The sequence below is a fragment of the Vombatus ursinus genome, unplaced genomic scaffold, assembly GCF_900497805.2.
Source record: "Vombatus ursinus unplaced genomic scaffold, bare-nosed wombat genome assembly UNPS02000749.1, whole genome shotgun sequence".
NCBI classification, from domain to species: Eukaryota; Metazoa; Chordata; class Mammalia; order Diprotodontia; family Vombatidae; genus Vombatus; species Vombatus ursinus.
In genome coordinates this window covers 27,423,221-27,445,255 of record NW_020940527.1, presented here as the reverse complement: position 1 = coordinate 27,445,255, position 22,035 = coordinate 27,423,221, and the positions used below count along the sequence as shown (strand labels likewise).

At 37.9% G+C, this 22,035-nt stretch overlaps 1 protein-coding gene across 1 annotated transcript; it reads left to right on the top strand.

Moving 5' to 3' along the window:
• The first annotated feature begins 653 nt into the window (after positions 1 to 653).
• CCNJ (cyclin J) lies at positions 654 to 21,787 on the top strand. The gene is made up of 6 exons (XM_027857583.1): positions 654 to 808; positions 2,015 to 2,124; positions 5,634 to 5,844; positions 11,664 to 11,963; positions 12,053 to 12,212; positions 20,331 to 21,787. The coding sequence occupies exons 2-6, from the start codon at positions 2,056 to 2,058 to the stop codon at positions 20,743 to 20,745; spliced, it is 1,155 nt and encodes a 384-aa protein (XP_027713384.1). The 5' UTR covers positions 654 to 808; positions 2,015 to 2,055; the 3' UTR covers positions 20,746 to 21,787.
• The last annotated feature ends 248 nt before the right edge of the window (positions 21,788 to 22,035 follow it).

Sequence of the window (22,035 nt, the reverse complement as noted above, 5' to 3'; positions counted from 1 at the left end):
CATTAGATGCTCAATAAGTTTGTTGAATTGAATTGAATACGCGTCCATACAGCCTCCTTTTGTAAGAAGAAGGTGACCACTTAGAAGGGAACATTTATCTGGATTTTCCCATGTGTTTAACATCACTCGTTATTTTATAATTTTATTCATATAAACCTATATGTCTGTATATGTGTGTAAAACATTTCCATATATAATCGCATACACACAAAAGTGTGAAAAGGTAAGGAAGCAGAACATCACCTCCACTGGGTTTACTGGTAGAGTCAAACAACTCGTACGGTTGCCAGCAGCCTTGTCAGTGTCAGCCTTCCCCACCTTCCTCACGCCCTGCCCCTTCCCGCCCCTTCCCGCCCCGCCCTGCCCTGCCCTGCCGGACCAAGTCAAAAAGTCAGCCCGGGTGGCGGCGGCGGCGGCGGCGGCGGCGGCGGCGGCAGCATCGGCATCGGCGTCGGCGGAGCACTTCCCCGCCCCGACCCAGCTCCTGCAGCCCAACTGAGCATGCCTAGTGCTTAAAGCGCTCTCAGAGTTACCAAGTAGACGCTTGAAGCGGAGTACCTGGATCTCCAGGCTGCGGCTCTTGATTGGACGGGCCAGGGCGACCCCGCTGTAAGGCGACACAGGATTGGCGGAGGCGGGTCCGGCATGTGCCCCAGCGCTGGCTTTGTACACACGGCCGCTTCCCCGGCCCTTTAACAATGAGCGGCGAGAGCGGGTTGTCCTGGGGCTGAAGCCGAGCCTGGGGCCCGGGGGCGCCCGCGCATGATGAGCCAGGCCCTGGCCCGAGCACTGAGCGCAGGGATTCTGGGTGAGTGATCGGAGTTCGGAGAAAGGGGGCGGGGAAGGTGCGGGATAAGTCGGCGTGAGGGCGGAGGCCCCGGCGGACGGGCCCTTTGTCCGGCTCGGACTCTCGGCCCGGAGCCGCGCCCAGCCGCCGCCGGCCCGCCCGCCGGGTCCGTCAGTCTGTCTGTCTGGTTCTGCCGGAGAGCAGCCTTGGGGTGTGAGGGGGCGCGCGCGTGCACTTCGTACTTAGATGGGCCAGTATGGGTTTCCCGGTAGAATGGAAGCCCAGTGAGGGCAGGGGCGGTGTCGTGGAGGACTAATAATCCGCGTGCGCCTAGGGATGCTTGTCCCGATAGAATGTAAGCCCCTTGAGGGCAGGCAAAGCTTCGTCCTGGGATTTGGCTTCCTGGTACCTCGCACCGGGTCAGGCTCCTAGGGATGCGTGCATAGGGGTGAGTTTGAGAGAGAGTGAGTGTGTGTGTGTGTGTGTGTGTGTCTCTGTGTCTCTGTGTGATTTACTTTGATGGGCAAGTGTCTTCCCCATAGGGCGGAAGCCCTGTGAAGGGAGGGTCAGTTCCGCCTTGGACCCCAGCCCCTAGTAGCACCTGCTGCCTCGAAGGTACCTAGATAGATCGATGCTTATTGATTGCCTGGGCGGGGGGTGGGGGGGTGGAGGGACGGCCGCTGCCCTTGGTGCCGGCAGGGCTGCCTTCATCCTGGGGCTGGTGGTTCTGAGGCTCCCTGAGCTCCCAGCTCTGAATCTGCTCCAACTCCTGGTTCTGGTCATGCCTGCCAAGGCCAGCTCAGCATCCCATACCCCACTTTTGTGCCTTTATGCAAGCTCTCTTCCTCGACTTCCCTCTCTCCCCCTCACCTCCAACTCTTGAAGTCCTTGGCTTCTTAAGGCTTAATTCCGCTACTCTCCTTTAGAGACCTCGACCTCTTCGTTGTCAGTGATCTCTCTTTCCTCTAATTATCTCCCACCCTCACCTCCAAGGACTGTAGGTTTCTCAAGGGCAGGGACTGCTTTGTCTTTGAATCCTCAGAGCCCAACCCCAGTACCTTGCATACACTTCATAAATGCTGGGTTGGGGTGATCAGGTTTCTAAGGTCTTAAAGCTTTGGGGGAGACAGGTGATATTGATTTTTGAGCATATTTGCAGGGTGGGAGATTAACTGCATCCCAATGTTCCTCTCAGTAAATTGCCCGTGTATATATATGTGCTTATAGACTGAAGCTGTTGGATCTGGCTAAGCTTCCCATCCCATTCCATGGAGCTGGAGGGGCAGTGGTGGAAAGGACAGCTGGCTGCTGATATCCATCAAGCTCTAAGATACAAGGTAATCCTGAATGCTTCCCCATCTCCTCAGGTGGCCCGGGTTAGATAATCTGCTAATCACAAGGAATCTGCTCATGCCTGAGAACCAAGATTCCGGGATCTCAGCTCAGGATCTTAGCTCATTGTAGTCTTAGAACAGGAAAGGGGAAATGGCTGAGTTTGCCTAGTTCTCTGGTCACCTCCTTAATCCATTTCTTGGGCTGTATCTCAAAAATCCAAAAATGTGTCAATTAGAAAAAAGCTTCACCCAAAAAAAAAATGGCAAGACCCTTCTTGCACTATTAGTTTCTAAAATGGGTTAAGCAGTCAACTGTAGGAAGAATAATTGAGTTAACTTTTGGGGATGTGGGCAGGGAAGAGATCTTAATTTCTCTTTGTGTATTAGCCAGTTAGTTCCCTTTCACTTTTATTTAGTTATGTACAATTTGGAGGCTTTAATACATGAAAGGATTCCTTAACAACTTACATTGTTCTTGCTTTGCTCCTTGGAGACTGAATAGCATTATAAAGGCAGCCTAAAAGAGTGGAAGGGGCAGACACTTCATTCAGGTCCTGAGAATTCTGTTAACAATTGAATTCTGAATCCATAGATGTATTGCAGGAAGTATAAAAGTAGATCTGGTATAGTTATTGTTACCATCTTTTCAACAATATGTATTTACTGGTATAGTCAGAGGTAGATTTTTTTTATGTGTTTTTAAGTAAAAAGTCCTTATGCCTACCAATGAGCCATCTCTTTATCTCATTTTCCCTATAACTCTCAAAGGTGTCTTATCTAACTGCTTTTAAATCCCACTCAGTTTTAGGTCTGGGTCATTACTTAAATGAAAGAAGAAGGGAAAACATGACAGTTGAATCCTCTGTAGAAAGGATCTTGAATTTAGGTAATTTCTCAGAAGAATGAGCTGACTAAATTGTGAAACTTAATTTTGATTTAGAATATAGGATCAGCTGTCCTTGGTTTGAAAGTATCAATTTATTTATCTCAGCTAAGTAGTTTATTAGTAGATTTAAGATTTCTGAAGGACTGCTTATTAATTTAAAATCTTAATCAGGGAATAGAGGTCTTCCTAGTAAATATTTTAGCTCTATCAATCCTGTGAGAACTTTGTTGTAATGATACCTATTCTATGCCTCAGGAAAGTTGTGAATAGAGCTGCTAACTTTGCACTTTGAAAACTGACATTTTTATGGAATACTTCTTTTATATGCAAATTTCATTTTCAGTTTGAACATTTTCTTCCCTTTGGAATGATATTCCTCCCACTGTATGAACAATGTGAGTGCCAAGAATACAAATTTCCTTATTTCATATAAACTTTGATAGATTTTTCTTGGAGTACAAATCAATGAAGATATTTTTCCTCCCCTTAATAGTATTTTATTTTTTTCCAGTTACATGTAAAGATAGTTTTCAACATTTCACTTTTATAAGGTTTTGATTTTCAAATTTTTCTCTCTCCCTCCATTCCCATCCTCCTCCCCAAGACAGCATGCAATCTGATATAGGTTATCCAGGTACAATTATATTACGTATTATAAAAATATTTTTGCAATTTCTCAATTTTAGTTGTATAGATTTGCAGTTGGATTTTATTTTTATCTTTATATCCTGAGCATTTTGCACAAAACAGGTTCTTAAATGTTTTTTACGCTGAATTGAAGTAAAATTCTTCTGAGAGAGTTCCAAGAAATTGGCTTACTTTATCAAATTTACTTTCCCAGTGAGTGGGCTATGTGGTTATAAATGTCTTAAGATCAAAAACTGTGTGACAGTTGGGTATTTTTCTACCCTTTCCTCTTCTTCTGTTAGCCTTCATCCTAGGGTCCTACAAGGATATTGAAGGCTTTTTAGGGACGTCTAAGTAAATAGTAATTTTTAGAGAAACTGAAAAAAGAATATTCCAGCTTTTTTGGTGATAAGTTTAAGAAAATTCTTCATTTGTAAGATTAATTAGCTGTTCCCATCCTTAAGGATATCACCTGTCTGCACTTTAATATTGTTAGAATGATTAAACCACTTGAGGAGAATGGAGTTTGGGATTATCTAATTGGGAATTGATAAATGGGATAGAGGGTGCTGACCAAGTCAAGTCTTGTGTGGAACTTGGATTCTGCAGGGAATTGAGAAAGAAGTTTATTACTGGGTAGTAGGAGAAGAGAAATTTGCAAGCTTGAAGAAATATAGTTTGTTGTATTGCCTTATTTTGGATTGGTCTAAAGGTTGTCCAACATAGCCAATGCCTTTCTTTTTTTCTTTCTTAAATACACAATCTTAATGTTTTTGATAAAGTCTTAAAATCTTTTGTGTTACTGTTTTTCATGCCATAATACTTGAGTGTTGAGTGATTAACAGAAGTTTTCCTTGTCTTAAGTAAATGTAACCTCTAGATTTTAGAGAATTAGTTAAGATGAGAAACATGTACTTAGCATGCTTTCAGGCAAGAGTGTCTAACCTGGTAAATGGTGATATATACTTGGAGTGTATTATGACGGTTGCATCACATGTTATAAATGCTCCAACAGTTGGAGCAAGGTCTAGGAGCTACGAGTGTGTAGGTAAAAAAGTGACCTTTGTTCTTGGGAGAATTGTTCCTATTTCTCCCTACTCAGTTTCCAAGGAGCCAGAGGTTATCGATATGAGTTAAGAAAACTTTTGTCTGTGCATGTATTCCTCTAATAACAAAGAGATAAAAAGGGGGAAAAGACTATTAATGTGGACTAGACTTCTGAAAGACATATAGTTCTTAGTGTATGATAGTGGCCAACTTATGATGGAACTGGCCACCATCAACAGACATGTATTCAAGTGAATGTTGCCCTAACCAATGTCATTTTGTATATTGATTTTAATGTATTATAATCTTAATGTAATATCTTTTGACTGGTTGCATGTTTATAATAGGGTTCCTATGGAGCTAATTGCTCCTTGAACATTGTTTTATCCAAACTTTTTTTACAGAATAGTAACTTCAGATGAGTATGCCTGTAATTCCTTCTTATCTGAAAGTATTTAGGCTCTTCTGATATTTTTTTGCTTATGGAGATGTTTTGATTATGGAGATTTTATGATGGAAATCAAGAAGAAAATAAGAATCCTCTCCATTTAAAAAAAAATCCCCTTACTGGAATGCAGCCTTTTCATAAAGCATGAGAGATCTTTATTTGGATAAGATTCTGTGAGAAAATTTTCTAGAGCTTCCTTCTCATCACTTTGAATTTGAATTACCTGTACCACCAAGGTACTTATTAAGTCACAGCAGAGGTAGCAAGGGGACACTAAAGAATTAGAAAAGAATAATTTTTAAAATTAAGTCTTATTCTTAGGCCATTTATTAAATGTGTTCTCAGTTTCCTTCTATTTTACTCAAAGTGTTTCAGTCATTAGAAATAACAAGTAGTATATCATTTAATCTTTTAAAAGCAAATTTGCATAAAATATTTGTATCCACTGAAATAGTTCATTCTCTGGGTTTTGTCTAATGCTAGGCATTCTTGCTTTTCTTATAGGAGCTCAAGTTGCCCACCTATAAAGGCCAGTCTCCTCAGCTAAATCTCAGGCGGTATTTTGCAGACCTGATTGCTATTGTGAGCAATCGATTCACTCTTTGCCCCGCGGCACGACATCTCGCTGTCTATTTGCTCGACCTCTTTATGGATAGATACGACATCTCCATCCAGCAGCTGCATTTAGTTGCACTTTCCTGTTTGCTTTTAGCAAGTAAGTTTGTACTCTGACAAAGTTGGAAAGAGTTTACTATTGATATGAAGACCAACTCTGATGTGTTGTTTTAAACGGAGAGGACCTAGAAAACGTCCCTTCAAATTTGTTTTGTAAGAAGATTAATTTGGATGACCATTACAGAATCTTGTTTTGGACCACAACAAACAAGAACCTTGTGTGCTCCCCTTTTAGAGAGGGACTCACGTGTCTACAGTTGTATCTCTGTAGAAAATTAAACATGCAATTGTTCAAGTCTACCTTTAGCCTCAGCATTGCATAGTTATTTGATAAGTGGATGACTGGTGGCCTTATCAGTTTTAAGTTAACAGTAGATAATGTAACAATAGATAACCAATAGCTGTATCTCTGTCTTGATGCCTGTCCCTGAGCTATTTCAGTGCTTGTCAACACTCACACCAAAAGATGTGTCAGGACCAGGAAGGTTTTAGTTAGTTCTGCTGCTTATCTGTCTTAGAAGTTTGTGTTGGAAGCATAAATTGAAGCTTTTAAACAGCCTGGATTCCTACTATCCACCTTCTCATTGTCATCATGGCAGAGTGTAGTTGTATTGCCTGTAATTACCACCAGCACATGAGGGAGGACTTACCTTCTTTTGGGGCTTGAGGTTTTGGAGCCATCATACTCGTTTTAGTAAGTATGATGACAACAGCATAATCTCAAGCCCAACATTTTTAGTGCTATCAAAACTACTTAAATATGGGTCATGAGAATAAGTAGGGGTGTGAGCTTCATAGCAACACTGTAATTACTTTCCTGTGTAAAGTCCATTGTTGTCCAGTTTAGTACTTGGGCCTTACTTTCCAGTCACTGTGATTAAACTTCTACTTCTAATAGAGTCTCTGCTACCTTGTTGTTACTTCCTGAATTATGAGATGAAATCTACCCTGAAACCAGCCAAGGCAGTTCTCTCTGGCCTTCTCTGCTTAGCCCATTTAGACTCTGGTCTTTCTTATTCCATGTTTATATTCCTGGTCCTTTTAGTGTATTCTCCTACACTAGCCACCTAAGAGCTCCCATGTGTGTCTCCTGTGGAACCCAGCCTTCTCTGTTGTATCAGGCTGGGATAACCATGAAATCAATAGTTTCTTCTACAGTCTAGCTTCTGTTGAATTGAGCTCTTCCCCCATTTTCCCATCCTCTACACAAAACTGCCTTCTGTCACTCACCCAGATACCTTAATCTATTGTTCCCAGAGCCTTTATGTCTCCCAGAGGAGCCAAAGAGAAAGCTCTTGTTTATCTACTAACAATTAATCTTCAAATAAGTTGTAATTACTTCACTTAGACATCTGTATGTGAAAGAGATTGTCTCAGGTATATGCATTTGTGGGAAGGGAAAGCAATTTTTCACAAGCCCCAGGGCTGGCCCTAGGTATTCTGGCAACCTAGGCAGAATTAAAACGATTATTTTACAGAGATAGACCATTCTTTAAGGTAAACCTTTTTTTGATGTCCAAAGCTACTGCTTGCTTTTCTAAGGACTCCAGCTAGCCTAGTAGCTTTGTGGGTTGGTAACCCTTTGTGGCTTAATATTTTACAAATTTTGAAGTTGTATTTATCAGGTCACACACATTAAGTATTTGCAGAATAGGATAGTTTTTGCTGTTGTCATTAGCCTTGTGGAACATCAGCATTTCATTTAGTCAAAAGATCACTTTTCTAAATCTCAAAAGTGCTAAGGAAATGTGAATTGTTATTACCAGATTGAAACAAGATTGGTGCTGCCCCTGTGCCAAGGCCCCTTCCCCTCTCTCAAATAATCCTGGCACCCCTCCCTTGGCTGGGGACAGGGGAAAAAGGGAGATTACAGACCTTGAAATGATGACCTCAGGAAGCCACTATTTCTCCATGACTGGCATCTCAGTCCCTTGTGGGTGTCTTAGGGTAATAAATGACAGAGGCCCCTACCATTCAGCATCTAAAATCCTAAATTTTGGCCTATTAGTTGGTAAGGAACTGCACTCCTCCCACCGCATCCCCATCTCGTGCTTTTAAAAAGTACTGATGAAGTAGAGGCTTTCCAGTCTCGGGATCTGGCCCTAGGGCAGAGATTCACTTTTTGTGTCATGGATTCCCATAATCATTTTTTAAACAAATACAATAAAATCTATAGAGTTAGAAAATCAGTTCTGTTGACACAAAGTTATCAAAATATTTTTCCCATCCAAGTTCAAGGATCCCCTGCAGTCTCTCCATGGATCTTGTGCATCCAGGGACCCCGTGTTAAGAACTGTTGCCCTAGAATATGATGTTGAGACCTTGGTCTTCCACCTTCGGCTCTGCCCGGAGTCTGCAGAAGGCAATCCCAGACATAACGCTGTGGCTCGCTGAAGTGCAGCGTCAGCTAGAGGAGCGATCTGGCTAGGTATAGTTGGTAGAAAGACCCTGGAACCTGTAGGCATAGATTGTGCCAACTAGAAGATGATTACCTTCATGTGTACACCAATTCCGTAAGCCTTTCCTCATCCTCCGCTTATCCTTAGTGTTTGCTCCCTTCTTAAATCAGGATGGATTTATTTGTCTGTTTACATAATCTGTTGGGTCCTTGAGGGAATTTTTTGTTTCATCTTTGTGTCCTCTATACCTGAGATATAGATACTTAAATGCTTATTATTTTTGATTTGTCTTTCTAATTGGACAACCATATAGCATTTACTTAGCATTTAATCCTCATGGATTCTGATCCATTCTAGGATAGTTCTGTGTAATTCTAGATTCAATCACATCCCTTGTGACTTAGAATAGAACATAGCCAAATCATTGTTTAGTCTAAGCATGTACCTGGTCTCCTCCTGGGTTCACAAGTAGGCCCCAGTGTAGATAAAACAGTTTACCATATATAACTTTCTCTATCATGGCAGGCATTTGACTTGTGCGGAAAGGTTAAATTGTTTTGTTTTTTGGCCAAAACATTTAATGATTAGCTTTTTTCTTTTTCTATCATTTGTCCCAAAAGTTACTTCATTTCATATTAATATATAACCATTTTAGTGTTCCCTCAGAGTCTAGATGAAGCCAAAAGTCAAGAAAGGTCTTTTGAAGGCTCTTAGTGTGTAGGCAGGTGCCACTTGTCTGGCTCTGTTAGGGTTTATGATCAGAGAAGTAAATCTCTTTTAAAACCCATTAACTTGCAGAGTATTACTTTCCTTTTTATACTTAATATTATTATTCAATGACATTGTACCTGATGTGGAACCTCATGGAAACACAGTGCTAATTCTTGGCCCAGAATTTAGATTTTTTGGACGTGCTTTTTTTTTTTTTCTTTAACTAGTTGGAGTGAAGTGCTTAGATAGCTGAGATATATCATTAGCTGTAAATGGGGGAAAAAAAGATTCTCCAAAATTTTCATCTGAAGCAAAGCAAAAATCCCAGATGTGGTTATTTAAAGATATGCTGCCTTTCTAAAGTCAATAAATTATGAAATATTCACTTACTTAATAACTACTTGGTAAATACAAAGTTCCTATAAATGCTTATTAATATAGGTTTCATAACAAGCCCCTGCCTACTCAGGTAATAGTCTTGCACGTGAAGTCAAGTTGCTATGCTTTGATCTACAAGTCCAGATGTGGGCTTGGAAAGATCAGCTCTCCAGCTTCTATTCTCAGTGATACCCAGCTTTGATGACCTTTGGTGAAGCGCCTACCTTCTCTGCTTCATCTGTAAAATTAGTAACCTTGTCCTTTGTTTAGGTGGTTGAAGTTTCAATGAGGTAATATAAAGCATTCTTGCTCTTTGAATCAAGCAGTGGAGTACCAGAATTTCAGCTGACACTGTCTGGTAATAATAAATATCTTTCTTCTAAGCAACTTCAAACACAAATCTCTCATTAATTAAGGTGTACAACTGTCCTTTGAAGTACATGGCAAGTATTATTGCCACTTTGTAGTTGGCAAGGCAGAGTTTTGGTTTACATTTCTAATTCACTACTCATTCTAAAGAATTTTGTTTTGTTAGTGTCAGACCAATAAACTAATCTCCTGTATCTTCACATTACAATAATTTGGAATCATTGTCTTATAGGTTAAGGCTATTTTAGAGCAGCTCCCTAGACATAAATAGGTGTTGATAGTTTGAAGCTTAGAAAATTTAGGCATGGTAATTTGGGCTAATTATTTACAAACTATGTCTGAAAATTCTGGATGATAGACAGATTTCATACCAGCAATTTTATATATGAATTTTATCTATAATGAGTCCATGACTTGATGCAGTCAAGTGTCACCAGCTAACTAACTAGCATGGAAATGAGCTGATGGAGGGGGAAATGTTGTAAATGTGCATGGTGTATGCTATTGCGACAGCCACGGAGGGGCTACTGAAGCTAGTGTTGTTACATTGTTATTTTTCACATGGACACATTTTTGTGATAGTGAAGGTACTTCAAGAGATAAAGACCTAGTTTAGTGAAACAGGAGGACGAGTTCCTTTTCTACCATTTACAAGATGATCTTGAACAAGTTAGGCTCAGTTACCTCATCCCTAAAATGGAGGTAATGATTGTACTGGGATGTAGTTAGCACATTGGACCAGATGAGTTCTTGAGGTCGTTACCCAAATTTTATGGTTATATGAAGATAATGCCTAAATGATTGAAAACTGAAGTATAAAGTGTAACTGTCTCCTCGAGAAGAGTGATCGTTTCTCCTAAGTCTTCATCATTCAACAGTCAGGTTAATATTAGTCTTTGCATATGGATCTAAATCACTTTTTCTCAAGAGGAAGTTAGAACCCTTGAGACTTCGTTGGTTCTGAATAATTGTCATTTTTGTCTTTTAAATCGTACTCTAATTTACCTCCTAAAGGAGCAAGAGAGTGATTGTTGGCATAGTAGAAAATAGGGGACTTAGAGGTCAGAAAACCTGGATCTGAGTCCCTGGGTCTACTTTTAACGAGGTATAGATAACTTTAGCCACATACCTTTAGCCAGGGGTTCTTAAGCTAGGGGTTTGTGGATAGCCTTCAGAGGATCTTTTAACTTTTTTTAAAAAATGTGTTAACTATAATGGGTTTCATTCCCCATCCTATATGTTTTATTTATGCACTTGAACATAACTCTGATAAGGGGTCCATAGGCTTCACTGGATTGCCAAAGAGTTCCATGATCCCCCAAGAAGTTAAGAATCCTCATTTTAGGCAAATCACTTGACATCTCTGGGTCCATCTTCTAATCTCTGAAAGGAGGGGTCGGACAGAGCAGTACCTGAATTTCCTTCCACATCAAACATTCTTTATCTCCATCTTTTTGGAGTGGGGAGAGGGAACAGAATTCAATTTCTTCAGTCTTTTCAAGCTTCTATTTCCGATGATGAAGTGTTTATTTTTCTAAAAACTGAAGTATTTTTGAGTTTAGAAAAAAAGCCCAGAATGACATCCTACCTCAAAGGGAAAGAAGTAGAAAAGGGTGAGGGGTTTTTTGTTGTTGTTCTTTAAAAGGATTGTTAACCTATTATTTTGGACCTTAAATCAAACTGAGATTTAGCTGGTAAGATAATTTGTTTTTCTTTCACATGGTTACCTCTATTCTCATCTTGCATTAGACTATACATCCAAATGTTTACTATGTTCCATAGTTTTGAATTCTCGGAGGAAAATGATTAACCATATCAGGTAATCTGTAGAACCAGTAGGGGGAAAAAAATGGGTAATTCCATGTTTTATATGCTTTAGAAGGAAGAGACTTTTTCTTTGGATCAGCTGTATCACATTTTGATGGCAGATGAATAATATTTCATTGACTGGCTGAAATTTCCTACTGCCTAATTATTTCCTTTTGTGTTTTTGTTCTCCAAGGTAAATTTGAGGAAAAGGAAGATAGTGTGCCCAAACTAGAGCAGCTGAACAGCCTTGGCTGTATGACTAACATGAATCTAGTATTAACAAAACAAAATTTACTACACATGGAGCTATTGCTGTTAGAAACGTTTCAATGGAACCTCTGCCTTCCAACAGCTGCCCATTTTATTGAGTATTATCTTTCTGAAGCAGTCCATGAAACAGATCTGCATGATGGCTGGCCAATGGTTTGTCTGGAAAAAACTAAATTGTACATGGCGAAGTATGCTGATTATTTTTTGGAAGTGTCACTGCAAGGTATGCTTCTGTTTCTCGTAAAGAAAGATTTGTTAGTTGGTCAGTGTGTGTTTTCTGTTAACTTAAATTCATTCTTGGTGTCTTCACAGATTATGCCTTTCTAAATTATGCACCTTCTCTAGTAGCCGCTGCTTGTGTGGCTTCATCGAGAATTATTCTTCGTCTTTCCCCAACATGGCCTACTAGACTACATCGCCTGACTGCCTACTCTTGGGATTTCCTGGTACAGTGCATTGAACGATTATTGATGTAAGCCTCTATTTACAGTTATATTTGTAATTCCTTGAATTAGATAGTATTTTAAATCACAGCTTTTTCTAATATTTTTCCTAACATACAAGTTGCTTTAGAAGCAACCAGTTCAAGTTATGTGTTGTTACATGTGGATTTTTACAAAGGGCTTGAGAAAAACCTTGTCCCTGGCAGCCAGCTAGGTTCCATGAGCATATTGTTAAGGACATAAAATTGTAAGAAAGGATCCAGGCCTAACATCAGCCAGAGACTCAGATAAAAGTCTTGTTATCAGGATTTGAATAATAGGTGAGTGACAGAGATAGGGAGCAGACTTTGCATCCTTGTTTTCCTCCATATCTCTGACCTGCATTGGGCAGATTTTGTTTCTCTCCTGTTCTCCAAGATCTTTTTGGGGGGCTGCCGTACAGCAGTAGTACCTTAGTGGCAGTAGTACCTTAGGATTTCTAGGGACTTTCTGGAAATTTTTACAATAGCTTCCAGTAGTTATTTGCCTATATATGATGGCAGTCTGACATTCCCCAGGATCAAGACATAGGAGAGACAGCCTATGAAAGGCAACAAGGAGAGGAATTCTCCTTTTTGGATCAAAGCTGGGGGATCAGGTCAATTATGAAACTGCTCTAAACATTATCACTTATATAACAGTACAATGACTTTGATCTGAGCAGTAGTTAGAAGCATGAGATACTAGACTTGGACGTGACCTTAGAGATAATCTAGTCCAAAGGTGAGTAACCTGTGGTCTCAAGGCCACAGGTTCCCCACCCGAATTAGTCCAACATCTTGTTCAGTTGGATGAATCCCTTTTACAACATCCCCTGTAGATGGACATTTATTTGAATATGTATGGTGACAAAATTTAGTCTATTCCTTTTTAGGTCAGTGTAATTGTGAGGACATTTTTGCTTTAATGCACTATTTGCCCCCTTGTAATTTTTTAACTTTTGTCATAGTTCTGTCCTTAGGAGACAAGCAGACTGTCTTAATCCTTCTTTCTTATGACATCTCTGCAAATTTTATAAGTCTTCAGATCTCTCCTGAGTTCTCTGCAGCCTAAATGTACCCAGGTTTTTAAAATGGTCCTCATATGGCATAATATTTTGAGTATTCACTCCATTCTTTTGCCTTTATGGGCACTTTCTGATTTGTCAAATTTTATTTTAGAAGGTGGAACCCAGGATTAAACATTGTGTTCCAGATGTGGGCTGAATAGGGAAGAGTACAGTGGGAATACCACCTATCTTGTTAGAAGTATTATACTTTTGTCTAGAGTTTGTGACTGTCAAGTCACTGTCAGTTCATTGAGTTTGCAGTTTACTAACATTACCATGTCTTTGAACACGAACTGTTATTTAACTATATCCATTGTACTTGTATGGTTGATTTACTCTTTAACCCAAATAGATTGGCTGTTTCCATACAGACAGAACACTGACTTGTTAAAACAAAGATAAAAAATAATAAAGGCTAGGTGAAAAAAAATGAAAATGAGAAAGATATGCTGTACAATTAAAACAACCCACTTGTGATCTATTTAAACAAGTTCTTGATGATGAAAAATGGGGTATAGATGGACAAAGACATAGACACAAGACTGCAGGCACTCATACAGAAATCTAACCAATGTATATCAAATATTTCATTAATTTGCCAAGCTGAAAGAGATTACAGCTGAGCATAACACTAGTTTAGAATGTAAACTTGTTAGTAAACTCTTACAGAGAAGGATGATGGAACTTAGATTTTAACATCACAGTTTCTAGTGTGCTTTTAGAGGAGGTATAAATGGTTTTAAAGAGAACAGAGATTGGAAAACCAATCAGATTAGGTTGACCATATAAAGAGTCAATATTTACTGGAGATGATGATAAAATTGTGAAGCCATTGAAAGATTGATTTGCAAGACTTTCAAAGAAGGGGAAGATGAGGAAAGCTTACCTTATCACCAAGAAAAGGCAGTCAGGAACATCAGCTGCTACTTAACTTCATACTTTGCTATCCATATAAACTGTATCTAGGCCATATATCTATTTGGAGCTTATTTTGGTATATGGTATGAGATGTTAGTCTAAATTTAATTTTTGCCTAGCAGCTTTCCAGTTTTCTCAGCAATTTTCATTGAATAGTAAGTCTTTACTTTAATAGTTGAGGTTCTATTGCCTTTTGGATCTTAATGTTTCTAATTTGTTCCACTGATCACTTAACCTATTTTGTGAACCACTACAAAATATGTTTTGATAATTACTACTTTATAGGACAGTTTCAGATAGGGTAATGCTATATTCCCTTTCTTCCCATCCCCCTCTTCGTCTCCCTATTACTAATTTTTTTTTTTTTACCAGAAGATGAATTTTGTTGGGTTTTTTCCTAGCTTGATGTCAAGTAACCCTTTGGTAGTTTCCTTATTATGGAACTGAATACTAAATTTAAAAATATAAATTAATATAGGTAGAATTATTGTTTTTATTACATTGTTATCCATCCATGAGCAATGAATATTTCTCCAATTATTTAGGTCTCTATTTCCAGAAAGAGTATTTTCTAGTTGTATTTGGTCTTACTTGTTAGACTTCTAAATATTTTGTACATTCTGTAGTTATTTTGAATAGAATATCTTTATTTCTTCCTGTTGGGCTTGTTGGTAATATACAGGAAAGATGATTTTTGTGATTTTTATTATATCCTGCTACTTTACTGAAGTTATTGTTTCAATTAATTTTTAGTTGAATCTCTGGGATTCTCTACATAAACCATCATATCATCTGTAAAAAGTGCTATTTTGTTTCATCTTTGCTTATTCCTTTTCCTTGGTTTCTTTTTCTTATTGCTTTACCTAGCAGTTCTAGGACTGTGCCAAATAATAGCAGTGACAGTGATCATCCTTGATTGACCCTTAATCTTAATTGAAAGACTTCTAGAGTTTTTCCATTATATATAGGTCTTGGTTTTAGAGGAACCAAGGAAATATTCATTTATTCCTATGTTTTCTAGTGTGTGGTGGTGTTTTGTTTTGCCTTTTTAAATATATAAAAGGATGTTTTCTATTCTCAAAGGTTGGGGTTTTTTTTATATCTATTGATTATAATTGTGATTTTTTTTAAAAAAATTTCTTTTGTCATTAATATGGTCTACTATGTTTATAGTTTTCTTACATAATTGAAGTAACTCTATTCCTTGTATAAATCCAATCTAGTCATAGTGTAGAATCTTTTTAATATATATGTTGCTTTAGACACTTAGCTAATATTTCATTTAATATTTTTTTGTCAATATTCATTAGGAATATTGGTCTCTAGCTTTCTTTCTCCTCTTTGTCTCTCCCTGGTTTAGGTACCAAGACCATATTTGTATCAGAAGAAATTTGGTAGGATCCCTTCTTTTCCTGTTTTTTCCAATAGCTTATATTAAATTGTAGTTAATTGTTCTTGTAGTATTTGATAGAATTCACTTTTAAATCCATCTAGTCATGTTTCTCTTCATTGTCACCCCTCTCTCCCAGTACTAAACTTATAGATTGTTCCATCTGTGTTTCTGGGGGGAAATTGTTTTGTTCAAATCCTCTATTTCTCCTCTTAATCTCAGTATTTTATTTTTTCATAAATATTCATTTCATCTAAGTTATCAGCTTTGTTGGCATATTGGGCAAAATAGTTTCTGATAGTTTCTTTCATTCCCTCTTTTGTTGTGAATTATTTACATTTTTGAAACTACTCTTTAAAAAAAAGCTCCTAGTTTTATTTATGGAGTCAGTGTTTATTTTTTTCTTTTCATTTGGCTCATCTCTTTTTTATTTAGTTGGAGTTTTTGGATTTGTTAGGGGGTTTTTTTAGTTATAATACGGATTCATCTGTTCTTTATCTCTTGTTTATGAAAGTGTTTAGATATAAATTTTCCTCTCCATTTTATATCTCAAAGTATTAACATTTCTCATTTTTTTTTTAATTTTCTTTCATGAAATTCTGTTCCTATGATTTGTTCTTTGACCCATCAACTCTTAAAGATTAAACTGCTTACTCTCTCGTTTAAGATTGGATCCTTTCTTCAAAGGTTCTTTATTATAATTTTTCCTACATTGTGGTCAATAAAGAGTTTACAATTTTTGCCTTTTTACATTTGTTAATGAAGTTTTTATGCCCTAAAATATGGTCACCTCTTTTGTAAAGGTGACAAGTACAACCGAGGGGTGTGTGTGTGTGTAGATATAGATTCTCTTTCTACATTTATATATATATACTACATATATATGGATGTGTGTATGTATACATATGTATATATTTGCAACATTTAATTTTTCCTTTAAGCATTTTGATGCTGTTCCATTTAATGACTATATGTTAACTATTGATGTAATTTCATTGTCTGTGGCACCTTTAAGGATAATAAAGTTTTCCTTTTTATCTCATTTAACCTTGTCTTTTTTTTATTGTTGCCTTGTCTAAGATCATAATTGCTACGCTTGCTTTCTTGAGTTCACCTCAAGCATAATGCTCTTCCAGCCCTTCATTCTATGTGAATCTTTCAAGTTTCTTTCTTGGAAACAATATATTGTCAAGTTCTTCTTTCTGGTCTAATTCTGTCTTCTCTAATGGGTCAGTTCATACCATTTATGTTCCTAGTTATGATTGTTAACTGCATATTTTCCTCATTATATTCTCTTGTGCTTTTCCTTCTTTGCCCCAATCCCATCCTCTTTACAAAGAAGATGAGAAAGAAGAGAATGATTAACACTAGTGATACATAATAGAATCAATCTGCTTCCATTCTGTTGCCCCTCCTCTCTTCCCCTAGACGAAACTCTGACCATTGATTTTTACTCTCCCTTAAAATATTCCCTTAGAAGTTGAAATTTGGGTTGTTTGTGACTATTTCTTCCCTGATTCCACCCTCTCTGATTGCTTATTGAGCTCATTGTATCACTCACTTCACCACACTCCATGTGTTCAGTGGTCCTCTATTTGATTCAAATAAGAATGTGATTCATGTGTTTCCTATTAGTCCCATTTCTTAGCTCATGATTATATTTTCTTCTTTTTATGTACCCCAGTTATGAAAAATCACAAATTCCATTCTCCTCCTCCTCCTTTCTTTCTCAGTATGTTCTTTTTTCCTTCCCTTGTCTCTCTTTTCTTAAAGCTATTAAAACAGAATAAATGGGAGCAGATGTTTTTCCTCATATTTCTTGCTTGAGGCCAAGTTTGGTCAGTAAATTTAAATAATATTCCATTACATTTTCTTGTTGTTTTTTTCCATTTAACATTATTGTAGTCATTGTTGTCATTTTCTTAGTTCTCCTTCACTGTGTATCAGTTCGTAGATGTCTTTCCATGCTTCTCTGAATTCGCCACAGTCTTTGTTTCTTACCGCGTAGTAATAGTATTCCTTTTCCTCCATGCCCTACAACTTGTTTGGCCTTTCTCCAGTTGATGGGTATGTACTTGGTTTCTTGTTCTTTGGTTCTACATAAAGTGCAGTCATAAATATTTTGGTGTCTCTGGGGGGCCTTTCTTTTTGTCACTGACCTGTTTGAGTTATAAAGTATGCCTAACAGTAGAATCTCTGGGTCAAAGGGTATGGACATTTAATCATTTTCTTTGCATGCTATGGTTCCAAATTGCTTTCCAGAATTGCTGGACCATTTCATAGCTCCACCAGTGCACTAGTATACCTGTCTTTACACAACCCCAGATTGGTGGTCTTAATAGACTTGAGGCCCAAATAAGTCAAGGGTATATGACAAAAAAAACTAAACCTGAATCTATAGCTAGCGTTCTTTCCCTTGTACCTCTCTGTACTATGACCCAATCTGCTTTTCTTCATTTTGGCCACAAGGCTATTAGGAGAGACTTGTCTAATACCTTGCAGAAATCCATGTGTATGCTTTGTCCACAGCATTCCCCTAATCTACGAGTTTAGTGACCTTAGGCCAGGTCTTACTGATCACTGCTTCTTTTTCTAAATATCCAGAAGGCAATCTGTTATCGACATTTACTAGAGGGGATATCAAAGTCTGTAGTCTTCAGAATCTGTATAGCCTATGGGACACCATTGATCTTCAGCATAGCACCTGTATAATTATGTCAGTTATCTCAGATAGCCATTTAGCAATCACGTCTGCAAGTAGGCTGTTCTCTACTACAGTCAGGTTAGGTCATTAGAACAGGTTAAGGGCTAGCCAGGGACTCTCTTACTATCAGCTCATTTATCTTCACCATTGCTGTTCTATCCTTTTCAATCTGAAGATTGTTCCTCTTGATAGAAAAGGTAGAAGGAAAGTAGTTTAGTAATTCTGCTTCTTTTCAGTCACTCATCATGCTACCAGCTACATGAAATGACTATTAACCCAATGTAGATTTTTTTTCTTAAGCCCTTTAGAAACTATGCAAATGCTTGTATTGGACATAGTCTTTGGATATTCTGGTGTTTCGCCTTTGACTTAAAAATTATAGTGCTGACTGATGTTTGGGTACTTTCCTTTCAACATATCTGTGGGATGAATAATGTTCATTAGCATTGTCCTCATTTTATAGAAGAGAGAGTCAGTGTGGCAGAGTAAATAGACAGCTGGCCTCAGAATCAGGAAGCCCTGAGTTCAAGTTCCACTTCTGATACATCGTGTTTCTGTGATGCTAGACAAGTCACTTCACCTCTAAGGGTCTCAGGCAACTCTCTAATACTATGCTATTAACTTAGGGGAAGGTAGGTGGTACAGTGGTCCTGGAGTCAGGAAGACCTGAGTTCAAATGCACTTACTAGGTGTGTTATCCTGGCAAGTCACTTCAATCTCTGTCTGCCTCAGTTTCCTCAGCTGTAAAACCTACCTTCCAGGGTTGTTGTGCAGATCAAATGAGATAATAATTCTAAAGCACTTAACATAGTATCTGTCACATAGTAAACCCCATATAAATGTTAGTTGTTATTACTTTAAGTTGCAAAAATTATACAGACCTGCATTCTTAGAAGCAGTTTTCTTACTTGGGAGTTCCCTAAACCGGTGAAATCACAGGGTCCGGTCCTTACTTTCTCTCCCTTTATAGACAGGGAAACCAAATTATAGTATAAATTACTTGAATGTGGCCACATAGTGTGTGGGCTTGGGACCCAAATTTTCCGATTGTTTCTATTGTACCACTCTGGCTTCCTGTTATTCTTTTTTAAAAAAAACAAAACACTTAGGCTTTTATTGATATCTTTTGTTTTAATTTTGCAGCATTCATTTTCGATTATTTTGTGATGGTTCTTCTGTTTGCATTATTGTAGTCATTGTACCTATTGTTTTCCTGACTCCTGACTCTACTTCACATCAGTTCATAGAAGTCTTTCCATGTTTCTCTGTTTTCTTGCACTGTTGGTGAAGCTACAAAGTAACGCGCACATTATAGAAAACAATTTGGAATTTTGCCAATAAAATGACTGAAATGTCTGTAACCTTCATTGACAGAAATGTTCCATGTATGCCAAAATGTTTACACCAGCACTTTTTGTTGTAGCAAAGACCTTAAAATAAAATGATGCTTGTTGATTGCAGAATAGCTAAACAAGTATTACATGAACATAAAGGAATCGTCCTGTGTTTCCCTATTGTGTTTATAGCCCTTTGGCACGTTTCTTGTATTCATGATTGGTTCTGTGCCTGTTTTTTGTACATTTGTAAAAATCTGAATTCATCAAAGAGCTCCTGTAGTGCGGCTGTGTTGTTCTCTGTAGATGTCTCTTCTTTCTCATCGGAATAACCATTCCTCAGCATCTTTAGTTCCTCTTGAGCTGACTTCATTTTATAGTGTCAGACTGTAAGATCACAGGGATCTTTTCCCTCTGAATTTTTAAAAATTTGTTTTCTTAGGTCTAGAAAAAATCCAAGTCTGATGTTAAATCTAGATCTAATTTTAGACCACATGCTACATTCTCCTCTCTGGGCTGTCGCAAACTCTAAGATAACATAGTCATTTTCTGGAGAGAACACTGGTAATATCAGGTTCTTTGAGGTCAGCCATTGCCATAATGAGTCTTTTGCCAAATTTATCTTTTTTAAAGTTTTTGAGGATTATAGTAAGATTAAACCAAAAAATGAGTACTTAATTATGTAAAATAATTTACTGTCTCTTTGTATTTTAGTGCCCATGACAATGATGTGAAGGAAGCAAACAAGCAGAAAGGACAACCTGGCCCCCAGCAAGGTCAGCTGAATGTGTTTCATCCTACATCCCAAACTACCCGACCAGTCCACATTCAGCAGCCTCAGTATCTCCATCAAGCACATCAGACTGCACTGCAGTATCGCCATCCAGTGTCAGAACAACAGAACTGTCCACAGATAGTATCTACCAGCACTCACACCTCAACCTACACGTTACAGACTTGTCCTACTGGCTTACAAACCAGCGTTCAGGGCCTTGGGCACATGCAGACTGGTGTTGGTATGTCCTTGGCAATACCAGTAGAGGTTAAGCCATGTCTTAGTGTTTCTTACAACAGGAGTTATCAAATAAATGAACATTATCCTTGCATCACTCCATGCTTTGAGAGGTGATGATTTGTCAAAGTAAGCATTGATCCAGACTTTGTTCTCACATAACTTCTAAGAATATAGATTAAAGAGAAAGAGCTCTATTCAGAAGGAAAGCAGAGCTTGAATGTGAACAAGATTTCAAACACTGAACCCACTAAAATTGAATTTAAAATATCCCTTTCATTGCATTATGTACACATGGGAAAACTGAACTAATAATTATGTACGAGTCAAATTTGTTGCATGTTATTTCCACAAGAATCTCTGTATAGCAAAAACTTCCAAACCCCAGGTGTAGGTCCAATTATTTCAAGCATTATTCATTACCAAAAAGAAAAAAAATAATTTGGACAGTTCCTACTTCATTGTAATGGGGTTTGTCTTGTGATAAACTTTATGCTGACATTTATCTCAAGGAAAACCACTTTTCTGTGGACTTGCCAAACAGTTTTTGTATGAAGGAAATTTGCAGTATTACTTTTTGAAGACGTCATTTTTGTATATTCTGATGTTTTTGAATAATATACTTGATTTATAGATTAATTTTGACTACATTCAAATTCATTGAGTGCTGTGCTACAGTATCAGTCTCTGCTGTAGAATAATACTAAATTCATTAGTAGAAATTATCCTACATAACTTCCTCTTACAAATAGTATGTGTATTTGGATAAACAGATTAAGGGCAAAATTTGTCTGTTTACAAAATTATGGTTTTTAATATACATACATATTTGCCTGAAGTTTAGATGAAAACACGTACAAACTCAGGGAATTTGCACTACTTGGAAACACTTAACTGTAATGCAGCATGCTTTTGAGACATTGAGAGTATTGACAGCCAGGGGAATTTATAAATATTTATAAATTGTAATTAGGCCAAAATACTTCCACATGCTTTCAAATGAGAATATAGGATCCTAGCACAGGCCTGATAAAGTGGTTGTACCTGTGGTTCATTTTTATATGTCTGTGTGTAGGTTTTGTATTTCTTATTGCAATTCTTGACTTATCCCCAATCTGATAGTTCAGTTTTCTTTCTTTTTTTTTTTTTTTTAAAGGTAGCACGGTTATAAAATGCAGAGCCTAAAAAAAAAAAAAAGTGTTTGTAAGGAAAGGTTCTCAGGTTGTGCCAGGATGGCACTTTCTGTTTCACGAGAGACAGAGATTTATAACTAACTTTTGGGTCCAACGAATAAATGTTATTTAAGGGTGCTTACACAAAATTGCTTTAATGGCAGCTGGCAGTACAAGGACTGGCTTATTCTCTGAAATTCCACTGCCTTGTTAATCAGTGGATGCAGCAGTAATC